General features: G+C 40.2%; 1 protein-coding gene across 4 annotated transcripts in view; it reads right to left on the reverse strand.

The window, feature by feature from the left end:
• Nucleotides 1-219: 219 nt before the first annotated feature.
• The window catches only part of LOC137635807 (WD repeat-containing protein 55 homolog), a 24,008-nt gene continuing 255 nt past the window's right edge, over nucleotides 220-23,972 (reverse strand). The window contains exons 1-8 of one of the 4 annotated variants that reach the window (XM_068368239.1): nucleotides 23,945-23,972; nucleotides 10,279-10,467; nucleotides 9,855-10,124; nucleotides 6,684-6,898; nucleotides 5,109-5,175; nucleotides 5,014-5,034; nucleotides 955-1,146; nucleotides 220-457 (exon numbers count right to left, since the gene is read on the reverse strand). The exon at nucleotides 23,945-23,972 is cut by the window's right edge and continues 72 nt beyond it. In XM_068368239.1, the coding sequence (XP_068224340.1) occupies nucleotides 1,048-1,146; nucleotides 5,014-5,034; nucleotides 5,109-5,175; nucleotides 6,684-6,898; nucleotides 9,855-10,124; nucleotides 10,279-10,344 (738 nt within the window). In that variant the 5' untranslated portion in view covers nucleotides 10,345-10,467; nucleotides 23,945-23,972 and the 3' untranslated portion in view covers nucleotides 220-457; nucleotides 955-1,047. Of the gene's footprint in view, nucleotides 458-954; nucleotides 1,147-5,002; nucleotides 5,035-5,108; nucleotides 5,176-6,683; nucleotides 6,899-9,854; nucleotides 10,125-10,278; nucleotides 10,468-23,944 lie in introns of those variants that run through there. The other 3 variants (XM_068368240.1, XM_068368238.1, XM_068368241.1) reach the window with 3 other exon arrangements.

Raw genomic sequence — 23,972 nt, forward strand, 5'->3', positions numbered from 1 at the left:
TTACAACAAAGGCTCCAACTTTGATTGGAATGTTTCATAAATAGAAGGCTGGTCCAACTTTATGAAAACCGCTGAAATTTTCCCATAAACGATCAGCAACTGAACATCAAATGCTATGGAAAATATATTGCAGTTAAGACGTAATGATCGCCCAAGTAGTTTACTGATGACGGTTCTCGTCCCGAGTGATGTTAGAGGACTTTACAAGTACACTATACAAACTCTAAATTCTTTATTCTTTTAACAGAAGATATATTTTGTAAATTACCTTTAGACTGTACCTATATGTCGTTAGTTTAATATAAAGGACCAGAAATATTAATCTGTGGCTTGGCCCCGCAACTGGGCCCCCTTCATCATCAGATTCCATCTTTTCGGGGACATCCGAAAAGAAATCGCAGCGGTTCCGCCGTTTTGAGGATTCAAGGTTGAATCCCTTGTCGTGCCTCTTTTGGCCCTGAAAAAAACAATGGCATGAAATGCTTACAAATTCAACTCGACACGTAACTGTTAACCCTTTTACCCCCAAAGGACGTACTGGTACGTTTCACAAAACTCATCCCTTTACCCCCATGGACGTACAGTACCGGTACGTCCTTTCAAAAAAATGCTATAAAATTTTTCTTTCATATTTTTGATAATTTTTTGAGAAAATTCAGGCATTTTCTAAGAGAATGAGACCAACCTGACCTCTCTATGACAAAAATTAAGGCTGTTAGAACAATTTAAAAAATATATACTGCAAAATGTGCTGGGGAAAAAAATAACCCCTTGGGGGTTAAGGGTTGGAAATTTCCAAAGAGCCTGGGGGTAAAAAGGTTAAGAAATTGAACACAAATAATAAAATTAATGGGTTTCAAAACTATTTGGTTTAAGAGGACTTTGAAAGTACACTACAGTATACAAACTCTAAATTCTTTATTCTTTTAACAGAAGATATATTTTGTAAATTACCTTTAGACTGTACCTATATGTCGTTAGTTTAATATAAAGGCCCGGAAATATTAATCTGTAGTGTGGCTTGGCCCCGCAACTGGGCCCCCTTCATCATCGGATTCCATCTTCGGGGATATCCGAAAAGAAATCGAAGCGGTTCCGCCATTTTGAGGATTCAAGGTTGAATCCCTTGTCATGCTTCTTGTGGCCCTGAAAAAAACAATGGCATGAAATGCTTACAAATTCAACTCGACACGTAATATCTCCCTTTTACCCCCAAAGGACGTACTGGTACATTTCACAAAACTCATCCCTTTACCCCCATGGACGTACCGGTACGTCCTTGCAAAAAAATGCTATAACAATTTTTTTTGAATATTTTTGATAATTTTTTGAGAAAATTAAGGCATTTTCCAAGAGAATGAGACCAACCTGACCTCTCTAAGACAAAAATTAAGGCTGTTAGAGCAATTTAAAAAAAATATACTACAAAATGTGCTGGAGGAAAAATAACCCCTTGGGGGTTAAGGGTTGGAAATTTCCAAAGAGCCTTGGGTAAAAGGGTTAATGATTCCCTAACGTCAAGTTTCGAACGTAGTTCTGTGAAGTATAAAATTACCAAAACAACAATACTATTTATAGCATGGAAGGAATTATCAAAATTTTGAAACAAGTCTTAATAAAATATTAACTCATGGCTGCCAATCCAAAAAAAACTGTATTACAAACCCACCATAATTCTATAAATCAAGCTCTTTATATTCCCAAATGTTAAACTATTCAAACTTCAAAAGTTCAAAGTTGGAGCAAATGTTTTTATGTTGACCAGGCAGACATGAGTCTTTATATAGTTTATATATGACATATCTATTATGACGTTGTTACAGTTTTTAGAATGATTTACTGTTAATTTGTTATCATCTATTTATTTCCTTATTTCCTTTCCTCACAGGGCTATTTTTCCCTATTGGAGCCCTTGGGCTTATAGCCTCTTGCTTTTCCAATTAGGGTTGTAGCTTGGCTAGTAATAATAATAATAATAATCATGTAAAAAAGCATCCAGGATTGCAATATTCGAATCCTAAGGCCATAATCCTCCAATAATTTTTATATGACATATTGTATATTGTAAGTACTAGAGAAATATATATATATATATATATATATATATATATATATATATATATATATATATATATATATATACAGTATATATATTTGACCATGGAAAAATACTGGTGGATATGAATGTGTTGAGTTGGTTTGGCCATGTTGAGAGAATGGAAAATGGCTGTCTGCTAAAGAAGGTGATGAATGCAAGAGTTGATGGGAGAAGTACAAGAGGAAGGCCAAGGTTTGGGTGGATGGATGGTGTGAAGAAAGCTCTGGGTGATAGGAGGATAGATGTGAGAGAGGCAAGAGAGCGTGCTAGAAATAGGAATGAATGGCGAGCGATTGTGACGCAGTTCCGGTAGGCCCTGCTGCTTCCTCCGGTGCCTTAGATGACCGCGGAGGTAGCAGCAGTAGGGGATTCGGCATTATGAAGCTTCATCTGTGGTGGATAATGTGGGAGGTTGGGCTGTGGCACCCTAGCAGTACCAGCTGAACTTGGCTGAGTCCCTGGTTAGGCTGGAGGAACGTAGAGAGTAGAGGTCCCCTTTTCGTTTTGTTTCATTGTTGATGTCGGCTAACCCCCAAAATTGGGGGAAGTGCCTTGGTATATGTATGTATGTATGTACCAAAAGACATGACAACAAAGGTACACCAGCACTTAGGATATGGAAGCCTCTACATTCAAAGTAAAAGTTACTTTGAACCACAAGGTTTAAAGGTCACTCATGGATAGCTGAGGCAAGGGACAGTGACAATGCCCTAGAGACTGACCATATGTAGTATAATCAGCGCCCAAGCCTCCTCTCCACCCAAGCTAAGACCAGGGAGGGCCAGGCAGTGGCTGCTGATGACTCAGCAGATAAACCTATAGGCTCCCCAAACCCCCCCAACCTTAGCTCACAAGGATGGTAAGATCGCAGACACTAATGACACTAACGAGTCCAAGCGGGACTTGAACCCCCGACTGGCAAACACCAGGCAGATGCCAGTTATTATTATTGTTATTATTATCATTATTATTATTATTATCATTATTATTACTAGCTAGGCTACAACCCTAGTTGGAAAAGCAAGATGCTATAAGCCAAGGGGTCCAACAGGGAAAAATACCCCAGTGAGGAAAGGAAACAAATAAACAAACAACCTGAGAAATAATGAACAATTGAAATAAAATATCTTAAAAACAGTAACAACATTTAAAAAGATATTTCATATATAAACTATAAAAAAAACAACTTATGTCATCCTGTTCAAAATAAAAAGATTTGCTTCAAGTTTGAACTTTTGTTCTCCCAAAAATGTATGCAAGAGCCCTAGTAACCTTCATATGAACATGGGAAATACGAAAAGGCAAGAGAAGACTGTTCTATGACAGAATTTCAGCTTGATTTTACTAGTTCCCTTGCTATGTTTATAGTACAAGTGTGGCGAGAAGACACTACAGAAATAATGTAAGTGGACTTTCAGATTACTAAAACGTAAGACTGGCATTCAGACTTTACAATACACAGCTGGTAAGAGAATTAATGAAGAACACTTCCTAAAAATAACTGGAGAAAAGTATGGCGAGAAGATTTACAACAGTAATAATGTAAGTGGACATTCAGATTACTAAAACGTAAGACTGGCATTCAGACTTTATAATAGACAGGTGGTAAAAGAATTAATGAAGAACACTTCCTAATAATAAATGGAGAGCTAGAGAACCTACTTATAGAGTTGGCAATGAGGTTTGAGAAAGGATGAATTGATTTTTTTATTAAATCACGTCACCCAGAGGGATACCACTTACAAGTGGCGCACACACCACGATAATAGAGATTCTCTGAAACATCTCTTCTCAGGATTAGATTGGATTTATGAATTTAGTTTATATAGTCCAGTGCTGAGGCTTGTGAGACCCTTCAGTACCCAAATGCAACTGGGGAAAAACCCTTCAGTTATTATTATCATTTCTAGCAAAGCTACAACCACAGTTGGAAAAGCAGAATGCTGCAAGCCCAAGGGCTTCAACAGGGAAAATAACAAGAAGGAAAGGAAATAAGGAAATAAACTATATATGAGAAGTAATGAATAAGAAATATTTTCTTAAAATCAGTAGCAACGTTAAAATATATCTGTCATTTATAAACTCTGAAGAAAAACTTGTTAATCTCTTCCTCATAAAAATCTTCGCTGTAAGTTTGAACTTCTGAAGTTCACAGAATCACCTGCCAGATTAGAAAGTTCATTCCACAATCTAGTAATACCTGGAATGAAATTTCTAGAATACTGTGTAGTGTTAACCCTTTTGATGAACAATTAGAATTACTATGAGATACAAGTTTGAAGAGTTGGAAGACCCAGGCCTACTTGGCTGAGGGTTATGAAATGTGAAGTAGGAGATGATGAAAGGAGAAGTATAGATTAAAAGCTCAAGATAGAGACGACTGGCAAAATCCAACCGAGGCCCTTTGCGTTAAAAGGGAGAAAGATATACATCCATATTTTCAGATAGATAGCCAGATTTCAGTAGGAAATACCAACTCTCTCTCTCTCTCTCTCTCTCTCTCTCTCTCTCTCTTATAGAAATGAAGACATATCATTACGGAAAGCGTTTCTCTTCTTATAACTGGTCAGCATGTACCTCCAAAAGAACCTATGTAAGAAGTACAGTAGTTTCATACTTCTAGAATGGACACGTATGTATATATATATACTTCAAATATATACATACAGTACATACATATATATGCATATATATGAATCTATTTTGGAATGATAAATAGCCAAATCTCAAGATGTTATGTAGCCAAATTTTAGAGTAATATTAACAAATTTGTCGGAGGGTTTGTATCTACGCCAGAACAAAACTCATTTCAGAAGACAAACAGCCATATTTTAGGACAGTTTGCCAAACTTAAAACAGACAGATATCTGAAACTATGATGATTGCTTAAAAAATTATCGTTACCTTCAATGTACCATCCACTTCGACATCATACAGGTAACTAATGTTCCAAAATTGTATCACGTCATCCATGGCACAGGAAGCCAAAAAGATGGGAGACCTATATATTCTCAACACCGAATCTCTTGTGCTGCCCAACAATGCCGACAAATCTATGAGCATTGAGGTGCACAGCTCTGAGGGGAGAAAAATCAAACAAGTTTACAATTAAAAGTCATCTTATGTCCCAAGAATTTACTCCAATGAAATTAAACTTATAAACATAATCTTAACAAAATAATCTGTATTTCCATATTCATAGACATAAAGAGGTTTCATAATTCAAATTTTTTTCTTATAAGATAAGCTATTACATCTTAAAGTTGCAAGATGAGTTATGAGTGCTCTTAACCATCTACTTAAAGTCTAAATACACTGGATTGAAAAATTATCGGTGCCAATTTACATGAAAGGTTTAAACCTTTAAACCTTTAAACTGATGTAGTGTCCCTACTGTGTTCTGGGAGCTGAGGGTCCATAATCGCTTGCTATCCAAAAAGGCTTAGACATTCCTTGTTAAAATTTAATCACAGAAGTGCACAAGGAATTAGATCCAAAAATCAATGCTTGCGAGTGAATGTAAATATTAGGAGTGTAGCACATACTGATTTTTTTTAAGGACATTTTTCTTTGGAAAGATCCTAGCAGCATAAAGACGTATTAAATAGGTATATACAAGACATTAACTTAAAACCAATCTACACTACAGTAATTTATTCTTATTTACTTTAGTAAACAACCTGGAACTCTGTATTCCAAACCATAGTTTGAATGGTTTATCAAAATATTCTAGACAAGTAACCTAAGCCTTACTTGTGCTTAAAATTATCCTTCCCTTTCCTTGAATTGAGTCCCACCACCTACAGCGTGTGGTAGTCAACAATATAAACATCAGTGGAGATTCATGGAAATAATCAGAATTTTAATAATGACATTTTTTATTTCCACAGTCAACTAAAGTTCAAATACATGTCCATCCTCATAGTATCAAGAAAAGGGTTACTGAGAACTTCAAAACTGAAGAAAAGATTAACAGCCTGGGGTTTTCAGGAAACTGGAAAATTTTTAAATTCTGTTATTAATATTTAATAACCCAATGTTTTTTTACACTGACGGCCTCATTTTGCTGGCTTATGGATTCAGCAACGATACCCTTTAATACCAAGAATGTCCAACTTACTTGTAGCATTAGTTACACTACAGGGGTACAGAGAAACACATACATACATACATATACCAAAGGCACTTCCCCCAATTTTGGGGGGTAGCCAACATCAACAAGAAACAAAACAAAAAAGGGGACCTCTACTCTCTACGTTCCTCCAGCCTAACCAGGGACTCAGCCGAGTTCAGCTGGTACTGCTAGGGTGCCACAGCCCACCCTCCCACATTTCCACCACAGATGAAGCTTCATACTGCTGAGTCCCCTACTGCTGCTACCTCCGCGGTCATCTAAGGCACCGGAGGAAGCAGCAGGGCCTACCGGAACTGCGTCACAATCGCTCGCCATTCATTCCTATTTCTAGCACGCTCTCTTGCCTCTCTCACAGAGAAACACAATGAAATAAATACAGTACGCATTCGACACGTTAATTACTGACGATCGTACGTACACCGGAAAAAAACTCAAACTGCAGATCATTACCCGATGTTTCCATCTTTGCATCGCGTTACCAACATCCAGTCGCCGATTGGAACGAGACAGTTAATCTGTCCGGGATGGCCGGCATACCGATCGATGTGAAAACGGAAGTCTCCCCACTTGAAGATGAACATGACCCCTTCGCCGGATCCCACCACAAGGCGGGAATCGTCGCGAACGAGGGTCATGGCAGTTAGCTCGCTTTCGTACATTTCTGACTGAAAAGAAAAATTTTTATGAATACATACAAACATATACCAAGACACTTCCCCCAATTTTGGAGGGTAGCCCACATCAAACAAATGAAAAAAGGGGACCTTTCCTCTCTTACGTTCCTCCCAGTCTGACAAGCTCCATGAGTGGTGGATAAAAATGAATTTATGAATAAAAATAATTTATATTGACAACACACATGACAAATAATTATTTCAAGTGATTATCTATACAGAAGGTACTCAGCTTACAAAACATTCGTCATACAAACACAAGATAAGATAAAGAAATGCTGAAATAAAACATATCATTTAACCCTTTTACCCCCAGGCTATTTGGAAATTTCCAACCCTTAACCCCCAGGGATAATTTTTTTTCAAGCACATTTTGCAGTATATTTATTTTAAATTGTTCTAACAGCCTTAATTTTCATCATAGAGAGGTCAGGTTGGTCTCATTCTCTTGGAAAATGCCTGAAGTTTCTCAAAAAATTATCAAAAATATGCACAAATACCAGTTTTTTGCAAGGACGTACCGGTACGTCCTTGGGGGTAAATGGATGAGTTTTGTGAAACGTACCAGTACGTCCTTTGGGGGTAAAAGGGTTAATACAGTAAGCAAACAATCATTTGTAATAACTTGATATCTATTTCATTTGAAACCTGACTATTTGTTGACTTTTGTAGCTGAAAATCATAGGCATGAGATTCAGGTTAGGCTTAACCTAAGACGTAATTTTACAAAATTCTGACTTGCACACAGCTTCATGACACCACACTCTCTAAGCAACAGATCATAGATAATTAGAGTTATTCCAAGTCAAATCTGATCTGTTGCCTTTCCAAAGATGATAGGCTTCCCGTTTCTCCAAATACTGTATTTGCATCAGTCCACCTTCATCATGATAATCAGTAGGTTAGTTTGTAAAGCATAGTTGTATAATGTAGTTTCCTCACTATCATTCATGATTACCATACTTTCAAATAATGATATGATACAAAAGTTTGTTGATATCAACTAGCATATTCTGTAGTGCATCACACTTAGTATTCCCTCAAAAATGATGGCAGATTGCCTACCTGTATCCTAACCACCAACTTAGTGCGCAATTTATCAAGATCTGTTTGTCCATAACCCTAATTTGTTGTCTTTTTGATTTCCATCCCAAATACAAAAGTATTCATTCTTCCAAATAACTTTGGCATTTTGAATTATGCTTTATCATCATATGCTAATTTTTCATGTTTTGTCTTTTATAGTCAGTGTATCCATCATTCTTGATTTTGTGACTGGTACCAAAATCTATTAAATCATGAAGTCTGCCTATTCTCCTTCAAAATAGAAATATTCTCACCCTCATTACCAGAATACAGTCAGTGACAACAACTAAAACAAGGCTATCAAACACTCACTGACAAGGAAACTGTTGTCAAGAAAGTTCATTATCAAATATGCAACAGAATTTATGATGTATAATAGAGGAAGATGGGAGAAGTACAAGAAAAAGGCCAAGGTTTGGGTGGATGGATGGAGTGAAGAAAGCTTTGGGTGATAGGAGGATAGATGGGAGAGAGGCAAGAGAGCGTGCTAGAAATAGGAATGAATGGCGAGCGACTGTGACACAGTTCCGGTAGGCCCTGCCTTGGATGACCGCGACGGTAGCAGTAGTAGGGGATTCAGCGTTGTAAAGCTTCATCTGTGGTGGATAACGGGGGAGGGTGGGCTGTAGCACCCAAGCAGTACCAGTCGAACTCGGTTGAGTCCCTTGTCAGGCTGGGAGGAATGTAGAGAGGAAAGGTCCCCTTTTTTTCATTTGTTTGATGTTGTCTACTCCCAAAATTGGTGAAGTGCCTTGGTATAGGTATGTATGTATAATAGACTATAGTATTACTAAACATGATCATTCATTTACCACTCATTAGGGCCATTTCCCAAACTATTAAAAAGACAATACAAAAGAATAAATGTAACTCTTCTCAAAAAATGAAAGGAGACCGTATCACAGTACTGGACAAGCAGATATGCACCTTGTTGGACTGCTCTGACGGCTCAAAAAAGCCACCCGACCAACCTCCTTCACATTTACCAAATCAAATTTATTTACGGGAAAAAGAAATGGAACCTACACTGTAACCGGTAATTTTCAACATGGAAATATGGATCAAAATAGAAATAAATTAGCAGGCAAGTACTGTGCATTACTTTATACAAATACAACTTACTACACTTGTGAATTTTACATTTCACTGTATATATAATTTGTGACAAAGCAAGGACAACAAACAAGTTTTTTGTTTGTATATGTGACATCACTCTTGGCCAAAATAAATTAACCCTTTTACCCCCAAAGGACGTACTGGTACGTTTCACAAAAGCCATCCCTTTACCCCCATGGACGTACCGATACGTCCTTGCAAAAAAAAATGCTATAAAAATTTGTTTTTCATATTTTTTGATAATTTTTTTTAGAAAATTCAGGCATTTTCCAAGAGAATGAGACCAACCTGACCTCTCTATGACAAAAATTAAGGCTGTTAGAGCAATTTAAAAAAATATACTGCAAAATGTGCTAGGAAAAAAATAACCCCTGGGGGGTTAAGGGTTGGAAATTTCCAAATACCCCGGGGGTAAAAGGGTTAATTATCCTATTTCATTCAATATTTAGGCCACAACGCAGGGTTTTCTCCTTCTTATTCTTAAATTAAACATAAGGTACAAGTTACTTTTACAGTATATTTATAAACAGATATAGAGTATATATTATCTAGTAACATACAGTACTCGAATATTTCAGCCAACCGCAGAGGATTTCTTTCTATGACAACCCTTGGACTTTAACTATGAAATTGGGGACTACTGCTCATTTATTGTATGGTACAAAAGTATATCAAAGCCGAGGAAAGATGAGGAAGAGGAAGGAGTAGGTGAGAGAAAGGGATCTGCCAACTCAACACCACTAACCTGCTCGTCCATTGGTTCGACGTTGATATCCAGGGCGGAGACGTCTCCTGAGAGCTGGTTATCTTCTTCCAGAGGGATAGCCGCCCTGATAGCTTCAATCATGGGAGCGGCTAGGGCTGAAGGTACCGCCGCTGAGGAGGAGCCTGGAAAAAGATGGGAGGCCATGTCACCATCAAGGAGATAAGGGCAGCCGGTGGGGGCGTTTCTTCCAAACCCTGACACCCAGGGCCGGAGGCTGGATTTGGCGGCGCGGAGAGCATCCTCATCAGCCTGGAAGTGGTAAAATACAATAGAACTAAGGAAAAAATTAACGTATTTCCAAATATAAAACAGTAAGATACATCTCAAAATTTGATAATAGAACACTGAATTGAAATTCAATATTATAATCATAGAAGAAACAGTAGAAATAGAGAAATCTTACATCATCATTAAGCAAGACCGTTGAGAGGTCGTAGCACAAGGTGCAAGCCTCCGGGAACCAGACCATATAGGGGGCCTGGCCCGGTTCACAGATGAAGGAGATCGCACCGTGGGCGTGGGATCGGCAGACATCGTGGCCTATCGGATCCGTAAAGGAGGCGGAGCAACCCTCGACGGCACAACGGACTTTCTGTAATAAAAAGGTTGAATAAATTAAGACGCTCCCGGAGACTCTAAAATAACATGAAAATTATAGAGAGTTTGGGAGGAATATGGTGTGGATGTAAGGTTCGTACTAAAAAAGGGGCCGGAGCCCCATTGTAATTACTAAACTGGTGAGATTTAAACTACTCCGTAGTGCGCCGGAGCAAAAAGTATATATGTGCTGGAGCCTCTGGGTAATTACAGCTAACATGTAGGCTAGTGCGTGCAAGAGCGCCGGAACGAGCTGGAGATCTTGGGTAAGGTCCCTTTTCACAGGGCGTCACAGGTATCTCCCCAGAAATAGATTTTTCCTTTGTCAAAATCCCTTTTCAATTGAACATCACTGCATTATCAAAGAATGCAATAAAAACTATCAGAAAACAATGGAATACTGTATGGGACTTTGAAATTTATAACTCAATTTCGTTTCAAAACATTTCTGGTACATCCCGCTAAACGTTTTCCATGTTTTATCATCGTCTCTAATAATTCCCCTTACGTTATGTGAGACCAAAGAACCTACTGTGAATGCTCTATGTGACATCTCTGTCGAGTTGACCTAACGACACTTCATTTATACCATTCTAAGTGTCAAAAATACCATATATACTGGACATCCTCTCTAAAAACTATATCTACATGAGTTATTCTAAATTGGAAATTAGGGTTTTCATATGTATTTCAACATAAAAAAGGCAACCCCTTACAATGCCCTACCTTTGGATATCAGTAACAGGAGACCTCAGGGGGAAACTAGTCTCAGGGTAAAGATGAATTTGTCCTTTATGGATACTGATAAAAAAGTTAAGATTTAGGGCACTATATAGTAGGTTAGGTTCACCGTGCCTGGTCAAAAACTCCGCAGGATCCGAGCTGGGAGATACTAATATCCAAATAGTTTAAGATTAAGGAATGTTACATTTTCTAATTTACAGTGCTCCGAGTTAAGTTAGGTTAGGTAGGGAGGGCATCCAACACCAGATCAGATGAGGTAGGCACATTCCGTCAGGTCAAATTAGAGGTCTTTTGTAGAAGAGCGGGCCCATTTGGCAAGGGGGCTGTTAACCTTTAAAGGGGGCAAAACTGGTACACTACAGTTTAAAAGGTTATATAGTTCTTGAATTAGAACATTCATTAACAATGTTGCTGTTGGTGATGGTTATTTGACCTTCATTGAAGTTATCGTCAATCACCGATATGACCCACTTTTATTGTCTCTACTTTGGAAAACAAATCTTTAACACACTGCCAACTATACTGTATGTATAAATGGCTTTTGTTGCTCATCTTAAAAGTCAAAAATACTACTAGGACCACTTTCCATCATAAGCTCCAAAATTAAGATACATCTCTGTACAGGTATTTCACAATTAGATTCATGGGGGCCTTGATCGGGCACCGCATGATACCTTATGTTAAAGTTGAGGTTACGATACATATTCCCATATATTTTATTAATTTGTTTTGGTTAATTAATGTAGTGTATACAAAATACCATACTGTACTAAGATACAAGCCATGTATTAGGTAACAAGATGGTAGGGTTGTGAGTCAACCTGCCGTAGACACTAACCACTTATGAGATGTGCTGTCCCACCTTTGCTAATCAAGCTGTACTGTAGTGATATTACTGTACATACAATAAAGTAATACTGTACTGTCTTTATTGCACTATCGGTGGGTATTGTTACATAAAAAACAAGGGTTTTCTTGTTACTTATATGTAGGGTGAAGTGGCGAAGACTTGGGCGTTGAGTCGTCCTGCCTTGTAGTAAAGCCGCTAAGGCATTGAGTCATCTTGCTATGTAGGAAAGCTCCTTAAGCGTCGAGTCATCTTGCCTTGAAGAAAAGCCACACAGGCGTTGAGTCGTTGTGCCTTGTAGCAAAGACTATTAGGCGTTACATCATCTTGCCTTGTAGAATAACCGCCTAGGCGTTGACTTGTCTTGCCCTACAGAAAAGCCGCTTAGCGTTGAGTTGCCTTGCCTTATAGAAGCCGCTTAGGCGTCAAGTTTTCTTGCCTTGTAATAAAGCTGCTTAGGCGTTGAGTTGCCTTGTCTTCTAGGAAAGCCTCTTAGGCGTTGAGTTATCTTGCCGTGTGATGAAGCCGCTTAGGCGTTGAGTTGCCTTGCCGTGTGATGAAGCCGCTTAGGCGTTGAGTCGTCTTGCCTTGTAGGAAAGCCGCATAGGCGTTGATTTGTCTTGCCTTGTAGGAAAGACGCTTAGGCATTGAGTCATCTTGCCTTGTAGGAATGCTGCTTAGGCGTTGATTTGTCTTGCCTTGTAGGAAAGCCACGTAGGTGTTGAGTCGTTGTGCTTTGTAGGAAAGCCGCTTAAACGTTGAGTTGTCTTGTCATGTAGGAAAGCAGTATAAGCATCGAGTCATTGAGACTTGTAGGAAAGCCGCTTAGGAGTTAAGTCATCTTGCTTTGTAGGAATGCCGCTTAGGCATCGAGTTGTCTTGCCTTGTACGAATTGAGTCATCTTGCCATAACAGTAAAGTAGTGTCCATGCATTGTAATAAACAAATTGATATGAACTAAAATACCATGATAGAAACCATGTGAAAACAATGTATTACAGTTACTTCACGGTGTTAGTCGACCGAGCATAGACAGTGGTCAGCTATTTTAGCGGTTTACGTGTAGACTCATCCTGGAGCTAAATATTACGTGATTTTTCGCTCTTCGCAAAGGTTTATGTTACCAAAGCCCCAACAATGACAGAGGACTGACTATACGTGAATAATTGGTGTTAGTTCCGCATACCATACACTGGAGCCTTTGTATAACAATGGACAGGAAACCCCTGCTTGCAGAGAACACCACCTAGCCATGCCAGAGCCTTTGTAATTTATGGGGACAGCCCTTGGACCAGCCGAAAATCGAGTAAAAAATAGTCCGAAATCAACTCTTTTTCACGGGAATAATCACGGAATGAAATAATGTTAAAGTCACTAGTTTTGTAAATGCTTGTCCCAACAACTACATACTAGGACCACTCTGGTTATGGATGTCGGAAACGTGCGAGAAAAATGGACAACTAACCCAAAACTCCCCTCCTAACCTGGCCTACAAACCATATCCTTACCTTCCTCGTGACCTAACCGGAGGGCTAACGCCCCCTGCGACCCCCCAAACACTGTCGCTAACATACGAATCCCACAAACCCAACCTAACCTAACCTAGTAGTTCCCAGGTCACTACCCCTACTTCGTACGTCTCTCTCCTACACAAAAAAAAAGGTATGGGCAGCACCCAAAATTATATCTTAACCACATTGTCATAGTAAAAAAGTTACTCAGGCTTACCTTAACTGTTTTACCCCCACCATAAGGTTAAATTTTGAGCACATTTTGCTACATTTTTTTTCAAATTGCTCTAACAGCCTTAATTTTTGTCATAGAGAGGTCAGGTTGGTCTCATTCTTTTGGAAAATGCCTGAAGTTTCTCATAAAGTTATCAAAAACATGTAAATAACAGTGTTTTGCAAGAATGTACCGGTACGACCTTTGGGGGCGAAAGGGTTAATATTCGATGTCGCTAAAACCAAAATCCTCGGGTTCTTGCGCCACTAATCTTACACTTCTCACATGGACCCCTAAAATCACCTAAGAGCCCTTTTCGAAATAAATAATGAAAAAATTTGGGACAAATCGAGTAAAGTCTCGTAGGTGTAAATACCTTATTGTCTTCAACGAATCAATTTGATCAATATGAGTGATAAACTCAACAACATCGCTCAAAGAGTAACTATGCGCAACACGTCTATCCATTACGGCGGTTAGAGTTGGAAAGGGTCGACTCCAGGTCAATCTCGGGTCATGTAGGGGGGGTATTAAAAATTTGAAATCACGCGGCTCACAAAAGGGTTAGTTCGGTTGGTTTGTTTGACACTGGCTTTATCTACCAAAATATCTTTAACTAGATGTTGGCTAACCTAACCTTTGGTTGTATATATAACAAATTAGTATTCGACATAATTTCAGGACGTGTCACAATGAAATGACAATCTCAATAAGAGGTTAAAAATTACATTGTTGGAATTAGCGAAAACATAAGTCATAACATTGATAACTGTTCAAGCTTGCGCCACCAGCTGATAGCCAATCAGCCCGCCGCCCAACGGGTGTTATTATAGTCAGGCAGGAAACAATGCTTGGAGGAAATTTTACGACCGATTAACTTGGCCGTGGCTTCAGCGGACGACGCATTGTAACGACCTTTCCCTAACCTAAGTGAGTAGTGGAATAAAGCAAGGCTGTACTGGCTCTACAACATTATTCAAATTAATTACTTATCAGATTATAAAACAAGTAGAAAAGGAAGGTAATGGTTTTAAAAATGATATTATAAAGCTAGTAGTATTATTTTTTGCTGATGATGTCCTAATGCTTGCTGAGAATATAGAGGATGCTGAATTGAACATAAGGAAAGTGATAGATATAGGAAAGCAGTGTGGTTTAGACAAAAGTAGCGTACTTATATATAATATGTAGGAGAAACCAGATAATATAGAGGGAATAAGAGTAGTAAGCAATATTAAATACCTAGGTATCAAGGTGGATGATAGTAGGAATATGTTCAGAAAAGTGAAATGATAGTTAAGGCGCAAAAGCTAGGTAATCTTACATAGAAAAAAGTTGTAATAAGATAATGATAGGGAAAGCATACTGGAAAAGTGTAGCACTACCTTTTATATTATATGGAACAAACGTAATTAACTTAACGGAAATAGAAAAGTTGCAAAGAATAGAGAATGGAGTGTATAGAAGGATGTTAGGGGGCGTAAAGAATACAGCAATTGTAGCCTTGAGAGGGGATTTAGGGGCATCTGCTATGAAAACAACGGTAATAGATGGAAAGCTGAGGTACCTTAATAGCATTTCTAAGGGAGAAAAGGACCTACTTACAGCAATAGTCAATGATATGGAAGAAAAAGAGAGGAAGTGGTGGATGCATGTGAAGAAGTATGCTGAGGAATGTGGGTTGGCGATGATAGAAGTCAAGAGATGTACGAAAGAGGACATAAAGAAGAGAACAAAAGAATGGGACACAAGCAAATGGAAGAGTGAAATGGAGTGCAAGGAGAGTCTAATTTTGTATAAAAACTGGAAAAGTGAAATCAAGGAGGAAGAAGTGTATGACAACACATTTTCGTCAATTTTATTATTCAGAGCAAGGACAAACTCACTGGGCTTGAATATAAAAAACAGACACCAAGATGGAAATATAAACTGTGTATTCTGTGATGTAGAAGAAAATGCTAACCACTTAATGTTATATTGTCCACAGTTTAGTGATATAAGAATAAAAAGCAATTGAGCTCCAACAACCATACGAAGAAGATAGTGCACAAACAGTTGGAAAATTCCTTTTTTGTGAAGAAAATATTGAAAATAAGAAAAGAGTACTACAACAAATGCGGATGAAAAGAGAAAAAATAGTGAAAAATGTTATTTTTATTAGTAAAATAAATTTTTGAATATACTTACCCGATAATCATGTAGCTGTCAACTCCGTTGCCCGACAGAATTCTATGGAGGGATACGCCAGCTATCACAATACTAGAAGGGGGTGTACTTACCAGCGCCACCTGTGGCCAGGTACTCAAGTACTTCTTGTTGACACCTCCTCAATTATTCCTCGGTCCACTGGTTCTCTATGGGGAGGAAGGGAGGGTCGATTAAATCATGATTATCGGGTAAGTATATTCAAAAATTTATTTTACTAATAAAAATAACATTTTTCAATATTAAACTTACCCGATAATCATGTAGCTGATTCACACCCAGGGGGGTGGGTGAAAACCAGTGTACAAGATTAAAGGATAGCTAAGTATCCCGTATTTCATATAATCAGTTATCCACAATAACAATGAAATAATAAGTACCTGGTAAGGAAGTCGACTTGAACCGTTACTCTGCCTTTAATAAGATCGTCTTCCTTACTGAGCGCAGCGTTCCTCTTGGGAGGCTGAATCAACTCAAAGGTGCTAAAGTATACAGGGCTGCAACCCATACTAAAGGACCTCATCACAACCTTTAACCTCGGCGCTTCTCAAGAAAGAATTGACCACCCGCCAAATCAACAAGGATGTGGAAGGCTTCTTAGCCGACCGTACAACCCATAAAAAGTATTCAAGAGAAAGGTTAAAAGGTTATGGGATTATGGGAATGTAGTGGCTGAGCCCTCGCCTACTACTGCATTCGTTGCTACGAATGGTCCCAAGGTGTAGCAGTACTCGTAAAGAGACTGGACATCTTTGAGATAGAATGATGCGAACACTGACTTGCTTCTCCAATAGGTTGCATCCATAACACTCTGCAGAGAATGGCTCTGTTTGAAGGCCACTGAAGTAGCCACAGCTCCCACTTCATGTGTCCTTACCTTCAGCAAAGCAAGGTCTTCTTCCTTCAGATGAGAATGTGTTTCTCTAATCAGAAGCCTGAATAGTAAGAAACTGAGTTCTTAGAACTTGGAAAAGAAGGTTTCTTGATAGCACACTATAAGGCTTCTGATTGTCCTTGTAAAGGTTAAGACCTTTTTAGATAGTACCTAAGAGCTCTAACTGGGCAAAGTACTCTCTTCAGATCATTCCCCACCAAGTTGGACAGGCTTGGGATCTCGAACGACTTAGGCCAAGGACGTGAAGGAAGCTCGTTTAGCAAAAACCGAGCTGCAAGGAACATGTAGCCGTTTCAGATGTGAAAACAATGATCCTGCTGAAGGCGTGGATCTCACTTACTCTTTTAGCTGTTGTCAAGCACACGAGGAAAAGAGTTTTTAATGTGAGGTCCTAAAAAGAGGCTGATTGGAGAGGTTCAAATCTTGATAACATAAGGAACCTTAGGACCACGTCTAGATTCCAGCCTGGAGTGGACAACCGACGTTCCTTTGAGGTCTCAAAAGACCTAGGGAGGTCCTGTAGATCTTTGTTGGTGGAAAGATCCAAGCCTCTGTGGCGGAAAACCGCTGCCAACATACTTCTGTAACCCTTGATCGTAGGAGCTGAAAGGGATCTTACTTTCCTTAGATATAACAGGAAGTCAGCAATCTGGGTTACAGTGGTACTGGTTGAGGAAACTGCATTGGTCTTGTACCAGCTACGGAAGACTTCCCCTATAGACTGATAGATTCTGAGAGTGGATGTTCTCCTTGCTTTGGCAATCGCTCTGGCTGCCTCCTTCGAAAAGCCCCTAGCTCTTGAGAGTCTTTCGAAAGTCTGAAGGCAGTCAGACGAAGAGCGTGGAGGATTGGGTGTACCTTCTTTACGTGAGGTAGACTTAGAAGGTTCACTCCTAGAGGAAGAGTCCTGGGAATGTCGACCAGCCATTGCAGTACCTCTAAGAACCATTCTCTCGCGGGCCAGAGCGGAGCCAACCAACGTCAGCCGTGTCCCTTTGTGAGAGGAGAACTTCTGAAGTACCCTGTTGACAATCTTGAACGGCGGGAATGCATACAGGTCGAGATGGAACCAATCCAGCAGAAAAGCATCCACGTGAACTGCTGCTGGGTCTGGAATCGGAGAACAATACAACAGGAGTCTCTAGGTTATCGAGGTAGTGAACAGATCTATGGTTGGCTGACCCCACAGGGCCCAAAGTCTGCTGCAAACATTCTTGAGAAGGGTCCACTCTGTGGGGATGACCTGACCCTTCCGTCTGAGGTGATCTGCCATGACATTCATACCGCCCTGAATGAACCTCGTTACCAGTTAGCTTTCGATCTTTAGACCAGATGAGTAGGTCCCTTGCGATCTAGAACAACTTCCACGAAAGAGTCCCTCCCTGCTTGAAGATGTAAGCCAGGGCTGTGGTGTTGCAGAGTCCACCTCCACCACTTTGTTAAGCTGGAGGGACTTGAAGTTTATCAAGGCCAGAATAACCGCCAACAACTCCTTGCAATTGATGTGAAGTGTCCCTTGCTCCTGATTCCATGTTCCCGAGCATTCTTGTCCGTCCAAAGTCGCACCCCAGCCCGTGTCTGATGCGTCCGAGAGGAGACGGCGGTCGTGTTTCTGAACAGCCAAATAGACTTCCTTGAGAAGAAAGCTGTTCTTACACCACGCGAGAGAAGACCTCCTCTCTTCGGAAACAGGAACTGAGACCGTCTCTAGCGTCATGTCCTTTATCCAGTGAGCAGCTAGATGATACTGAAGGGGGGGGAGGTGGAGTCTCCCTAACACGATGAACAGGGCCAGCGATGAAAGTGTCCCTGTTAGACTCATCCACTACCTGACTGAGCATCGGTTCCTTCTCAGCATGCTCTGGATGCATTCTAGGGCTTGGAAGATCCTTGGGGCCGACGGAAAAGTTCGAAAAGCTCGACTCTGAAGATCCATACCCAAGGAGACAATGGTCTGGGATGGGACGAGCTGAGACTCCTCAAAATTGACCAGGAGGCCCAGTTCCTTGGTCAGATCCATAGTCCATTTGAAAATCTCCAGACAGCGACGACTTGTGGGAGCTCTTAAAAGCCAGTCGTCTGACGGAGCCGGACACAAGATCATGGTACTGCTGCACAGTCTGTGAACTGTCAATCATGGGCAAGCGAGGAAGTACAGTGACAACCCGAATCTGTCTAGACTGTCTGGGTCGTACAGACAACTCCTTATCGGGTTGCTGAGGTTGCCGCACTGCGTCACAACAAGTCACTTCTGTTGGTTGTTGAACGTCTTCCCCGTGACACATTGACTCCGTAAACAAAAAATCCTCTAACAAGGACTAAGCTTGGACTGCATGTCTTGCAACACAGCTCAAGGTCTATGGGAGCAGGTGTGGTAACAGACGGGATTAGCGACTGAAGTGGAACCATTACCTTCCCTGGAAGCATGTTATGCTTAAATAAAAGTCCATAAGAGGCTATGCAGCTAAAGGCTCCCTCCAAATGACAGAGTCCTCAAGGGAATATCAGAAGGAGGGAGAAAAGAACTTTCTCATCTACAGGGACCATATCCTAGAAAAGCTAAGTTCTCTCAGTGAGGGTTCACTGGTGCAAAAGCAGCAGACTAGAAGGCAACGTTATGAAACTGCTTGACAGTCTAGTGAGTTGGCAACAACCAAAGATGTGTGACTGAGAAGCATGCGGTAAGGTATGCAGAGTATGCTGTATGCAGAGTATGCTGTATGCAGAGCATGCTGTATGTAGAGCATGTTGTATGCAGAGCATGCTGAATGCAGAGCATGCTGTATGCAGAGCATGTTGTATGCAGAGCATGCTAAATGCAGAGCATGCTGAATGTAGAGCATGTTGTATGCAGAGCATGCTGAATGCAGAGCATGCTGTATGCAGAGCATGTAGTAAGCAGAGCATGCTGTATGTAGAGCATGCTGTAAGGTAAGCAGAGCGTGTGCATGGCGTTTAACATTTCTCAGAAATTCCATGACCAGTGCTAGAGTGCTTTATGCATGCTTGCATGGGGTTTTAATATCAACATAATATTTACCTTACATTCATAACTCATGATTCATATTTTTGCCATATTTTGCGATATTGTTAAAAATATATTGCAAGGAATACAAATATATTTTTATAAGTAATACAAATAACCTCCATTATCATAAGGTTTGAAAATGGAGGTAAGGTATGCTGAACAGCAGAGTCAGAACGAGCTGGAACAACAATAGTTGTGGTTTCCTCTTCAAGACTCTGTTGAGGGAACACCTGAGGCTCAGTCTGCAAAGGCTGAATAAAAGACAAGCAGAAGGAAGGCGCATGGGTGGAGGAGGCTGACTCCTAGCATGAGTGGTTGAACCCAAGGGTTGCGCTTGCTGAGCGGTTGGCGGAAGCGGAGTAGCAAGTTCCAGTTACTGTGGTGTGAGCGGAGCGCGATGAGGTAGAGGCTGCGCAGAACAAGGTAAATGTCTCGCAAGCTGAGGCTCCTGAGGCGCAAGGCTAAGGTGTTGTGGTGCTTGCCTTGTGGAGGGTTGAGCTCGCTGCAGCGAGAGCTGAGGAGACTGACTCATGGACGGGAGAGGTTGTTGTACCTCAACCAAGAGTTGCATCACTGGTGGAGCAGCAAGTGGAGGCGGAGGAAGAGAGGTATAATCCTCCTGATCCCATTGTAAAGGTTGCCTTAAGGAAGGCGGAGGCTGAACACCACTGGGAACAGCAAACTCAGAACGTGGCTCAACATCGTACGCCTGGCAGGTGGTACTGCGATCAGGCGGAGCGAGCGCAGGCGGAGGGAGTGTAGGCGGAGGCGGAGGCGCAACACTCTCAGCCCGACACTCACGCATCAAGTCCGAAAGCTGTGCTTGCATGGACTGTAGTAGAGTCCACTTGGGGTCGGCAGAAACTACAGTAGGCTGAGGTAAAGCCTTAACAGTCGAGCTCTGTTGTGGCAGAACCTTACTCCTCTTAGGCGGAGTGCATTCAACTGATGACTGAGGAGAGTCAGAGCTAACCCAATGACTGCATCCGGGTTGTTGAACTCTAACTTCGTACGTCTGGCATAGGTCTGGACTTTACGTTTAAGAGGTCTTGAGACCTGAGACCAGCGTTTTCTCCCCTAAATTTCTTCTGCAGACGAGCAAAATAAGGGCTCAATCGTCTGCGGGTGGGAGTGACGGTCTCGGTAAGACACGCCCACAACCACCGAGGATACTTCTGTGCGCCGATCAAGGCCTGCTGAACCCTTCTGCCCTTCGACATTGCTTCTCCCCTGGGCTTGGGAGCTTGCAAGAGGTCCCGGACTGGGAGGACGACTGGCGCGCACAGAAGTACCCTCACGCACAACACTGACACACTTTGCGCTAATCACTTATCACTTTGATTTTCTGTTTGCACTTATTTCACTGAACTCGAAACTTTAAGTGGTTTGTACCTGAAACACGCAATTCTATCCTTTCTCAAAAGTTAGTAATTGCGAAAACAGAATTACAATGTAACAGAAAAATCTAATGAAAGATAAATAATTCAGTGGCTGGAAAGAGACTAAACACTAGATCACTCTAGAAACGTTTACCTTCTTCCCCTAAAGAGACTAGGGAGAAGAGCAAAAACGATAACAACGTTACTCGCTTGAATGAAACGTTTATCCTCCTCTTTCTCCCTCCGTCTCTATCTCTCTCTCTCTCTCTCTCTCTTGACTTAGAACCTGAGAGAAGAGCCCAATCATATATATCGTTAAAACATATTATTGTTAAAGGAAAAAACTGAAATATTTCCCAAAAAGAAAAGTTCCTTTATTAGGATTAAAACCATTAAGTTAAGAAAGAATGAACAAAACGCTAGACACGGTTACTCTTACTGCAACGTGAAACCGTGAAAATTCTTTCTCTATCGTAACGATAGAGCGCAAGTTGAACGTTCTGAACGTCAACAACTGCAGAGACAAAACAAAACGTTAGTTCAACTTTGAAAACAGTACGAGACTATCAAAGAAATTCTTTCAAAGACATTAAAATAGCATAATATGTTAACAGGTAAAACCAAAATGACGGGCTCAATGTTAATTAACTTCGGTACCAAGAAAAGACCGCCTACTATTAGGAAGGTCGAATATAAACAAATATAAAAATTAATTTTAATAAGTTTATAATAAAAGGAAGTTAATCGAATAGGCCTATAAGAGGCGGAGAGATATAAAATAAATCTATAACTTTTGTTAAGCAAAATTAAGAAAGAGAGTCTATACTCTCTTAGACACCAACACTTCCGTCTAAGGGAAGGGTCGGCCATTTAAAGGTGAAAGAGAGTTCATACTCTCTTCGTCACCATAATTAATCAAATTAATTCCAAAAGCTAACTAAGCTAATATAGAAGTTTCCAGTAAAGCGACAGCCGAAATCAAAGAGAAATACTTCACCAAAGTCGTGAAAATACTCCAAGAACATAAGCGTATCCCAGAACGTCTTGCCGGAAGCACGACAGAGGAATAATTGAGGAGGTGTCAACAAGAAGTACTTGAGTACCTGGCCACAGGTGGCGCTGGTAAGTACACCCCCTTCTAGTATTGTGATAGCTGGCGTATCCCTCCATAGAATTCTGTCGGGCAACGGAGTTGACAGCTACATGATTATCGGGTAAGTTTAATATTGAAAATAAGGAACACACAAAACTAAACGACACAGAGGCGCCGTTGCAAAGGCAAAGCCTCAACCTGAATCTGATTTGATCTGATCTTAAACAGCGTGGTTTGTATTCCAGTTATGGAACAAATGATATATATAACAAACGACATTATATTGGGTTTGTGACCTGGGAACTTCTAGGTTAGGTTAGGTGGGTTTGTTAGGTTCTGTACCCTTTTTGTACCTTTTTATATATTGTGTGAAGGGTATACGGAAACATTCTTTAAAATACACATGATAATATTACCGTAGCATTGCTAATGTTAGCAATGCCACCATAACGTTGGTAATGCTGTGTATCATTGATAACGTTGCTAATGTTATCGTTCGCAGTACATACGTGAGTGAAGTGACACGGAATTTTAACAAGTCATTATATCTAAACATTTTAACAAAATATATATGATAAAAGACATTACGTATATTTAAACATTTGAACAGAAAATATATGTTTTCCTGTAGTAAATAACGTGATTTGACCAAATTTGACCTTCATTTCATCCGTAATAACAGCAACAAGTTCGGCTACTTGAAGTTAGTCGAATTGTTTGTACTGATGGTTTGCGGTTGAAATTCGGGAGCGTTTGTAGGGTGACGGCCAGATCCCGTAGAAAACGGGAATATTCTGAACTGTGGCCGTCGTTCTAAAAACGATTTTGGCGGGAGAAGCTAACTTAAAAAACCCACCTAATCTGTGTTAATAGCCGTGTCCTTACCCAGGGGGGCTGCGCCCCCCCGGACCCCCCCTTACACAACATATTTAAGATCCATAGACCATTTCCAAATGTTTTTATTCTATACAAGATAACAGTCGGAGCGATAATAAGCAAATTAGGACGCTTGGCCGTAGCGCTACAAACTACCCGAAATGAGAATCTGTAATACAGTAAAACTTTACCAAAACTGTTAATTGTATTCTATACTTTTACCAGAAGACCATGAAGTGATTACATTGGTGTTCATTCGGGAGAGCAATCTAACCGTATATACGTTTTATTAAATACGGGAGTAGGGATTTATAGCACGAAAAACATGGGTACATACCGCAAATGTACGTAAAGGCTTTGTCCGTCCTTCTACAAAGGCTTAAGCTTCCTTATTTCTTATAAAATATATTCTAATGGGGGGAAATATTGTTTATAATGATCTAAACTAGTATTTACATAAGATATTTTATACGTAATAATATGAATTTAGCGTTAAATTACGACTGGCTTAACCAGTATTTTCCTCTCAATATCTCCAATCGACAATTTAAACTGGCGTCTTTAGACACTTTTCACTCATATTTACAATTTATATTCAACAAATTATTCTCCCAGATTGCTCACAGTTATCCTGCTGATATATAAGATAGGATATAACGTTAAAATCATTAATAATTTACCTTAAAATAAGATAAATCGCAGACCACC

Source organism: Palaemon carinicauda, unplaced genomic scaffold (genome assembly GCF_036898095.1).
Source record: "Palaemon carinicauda isolate YSFRI2023 unplaced genomic scaffold, ASM3689809v2 scaffold178, whole genome shotgun sequence".
NCBI classification, from domain to species: Eukaryota; Metazoa; Arthropoda; class Malacostraca; order Decapoda; family Palaemonidae; genus Palaemon; species Palaemon carinicauda.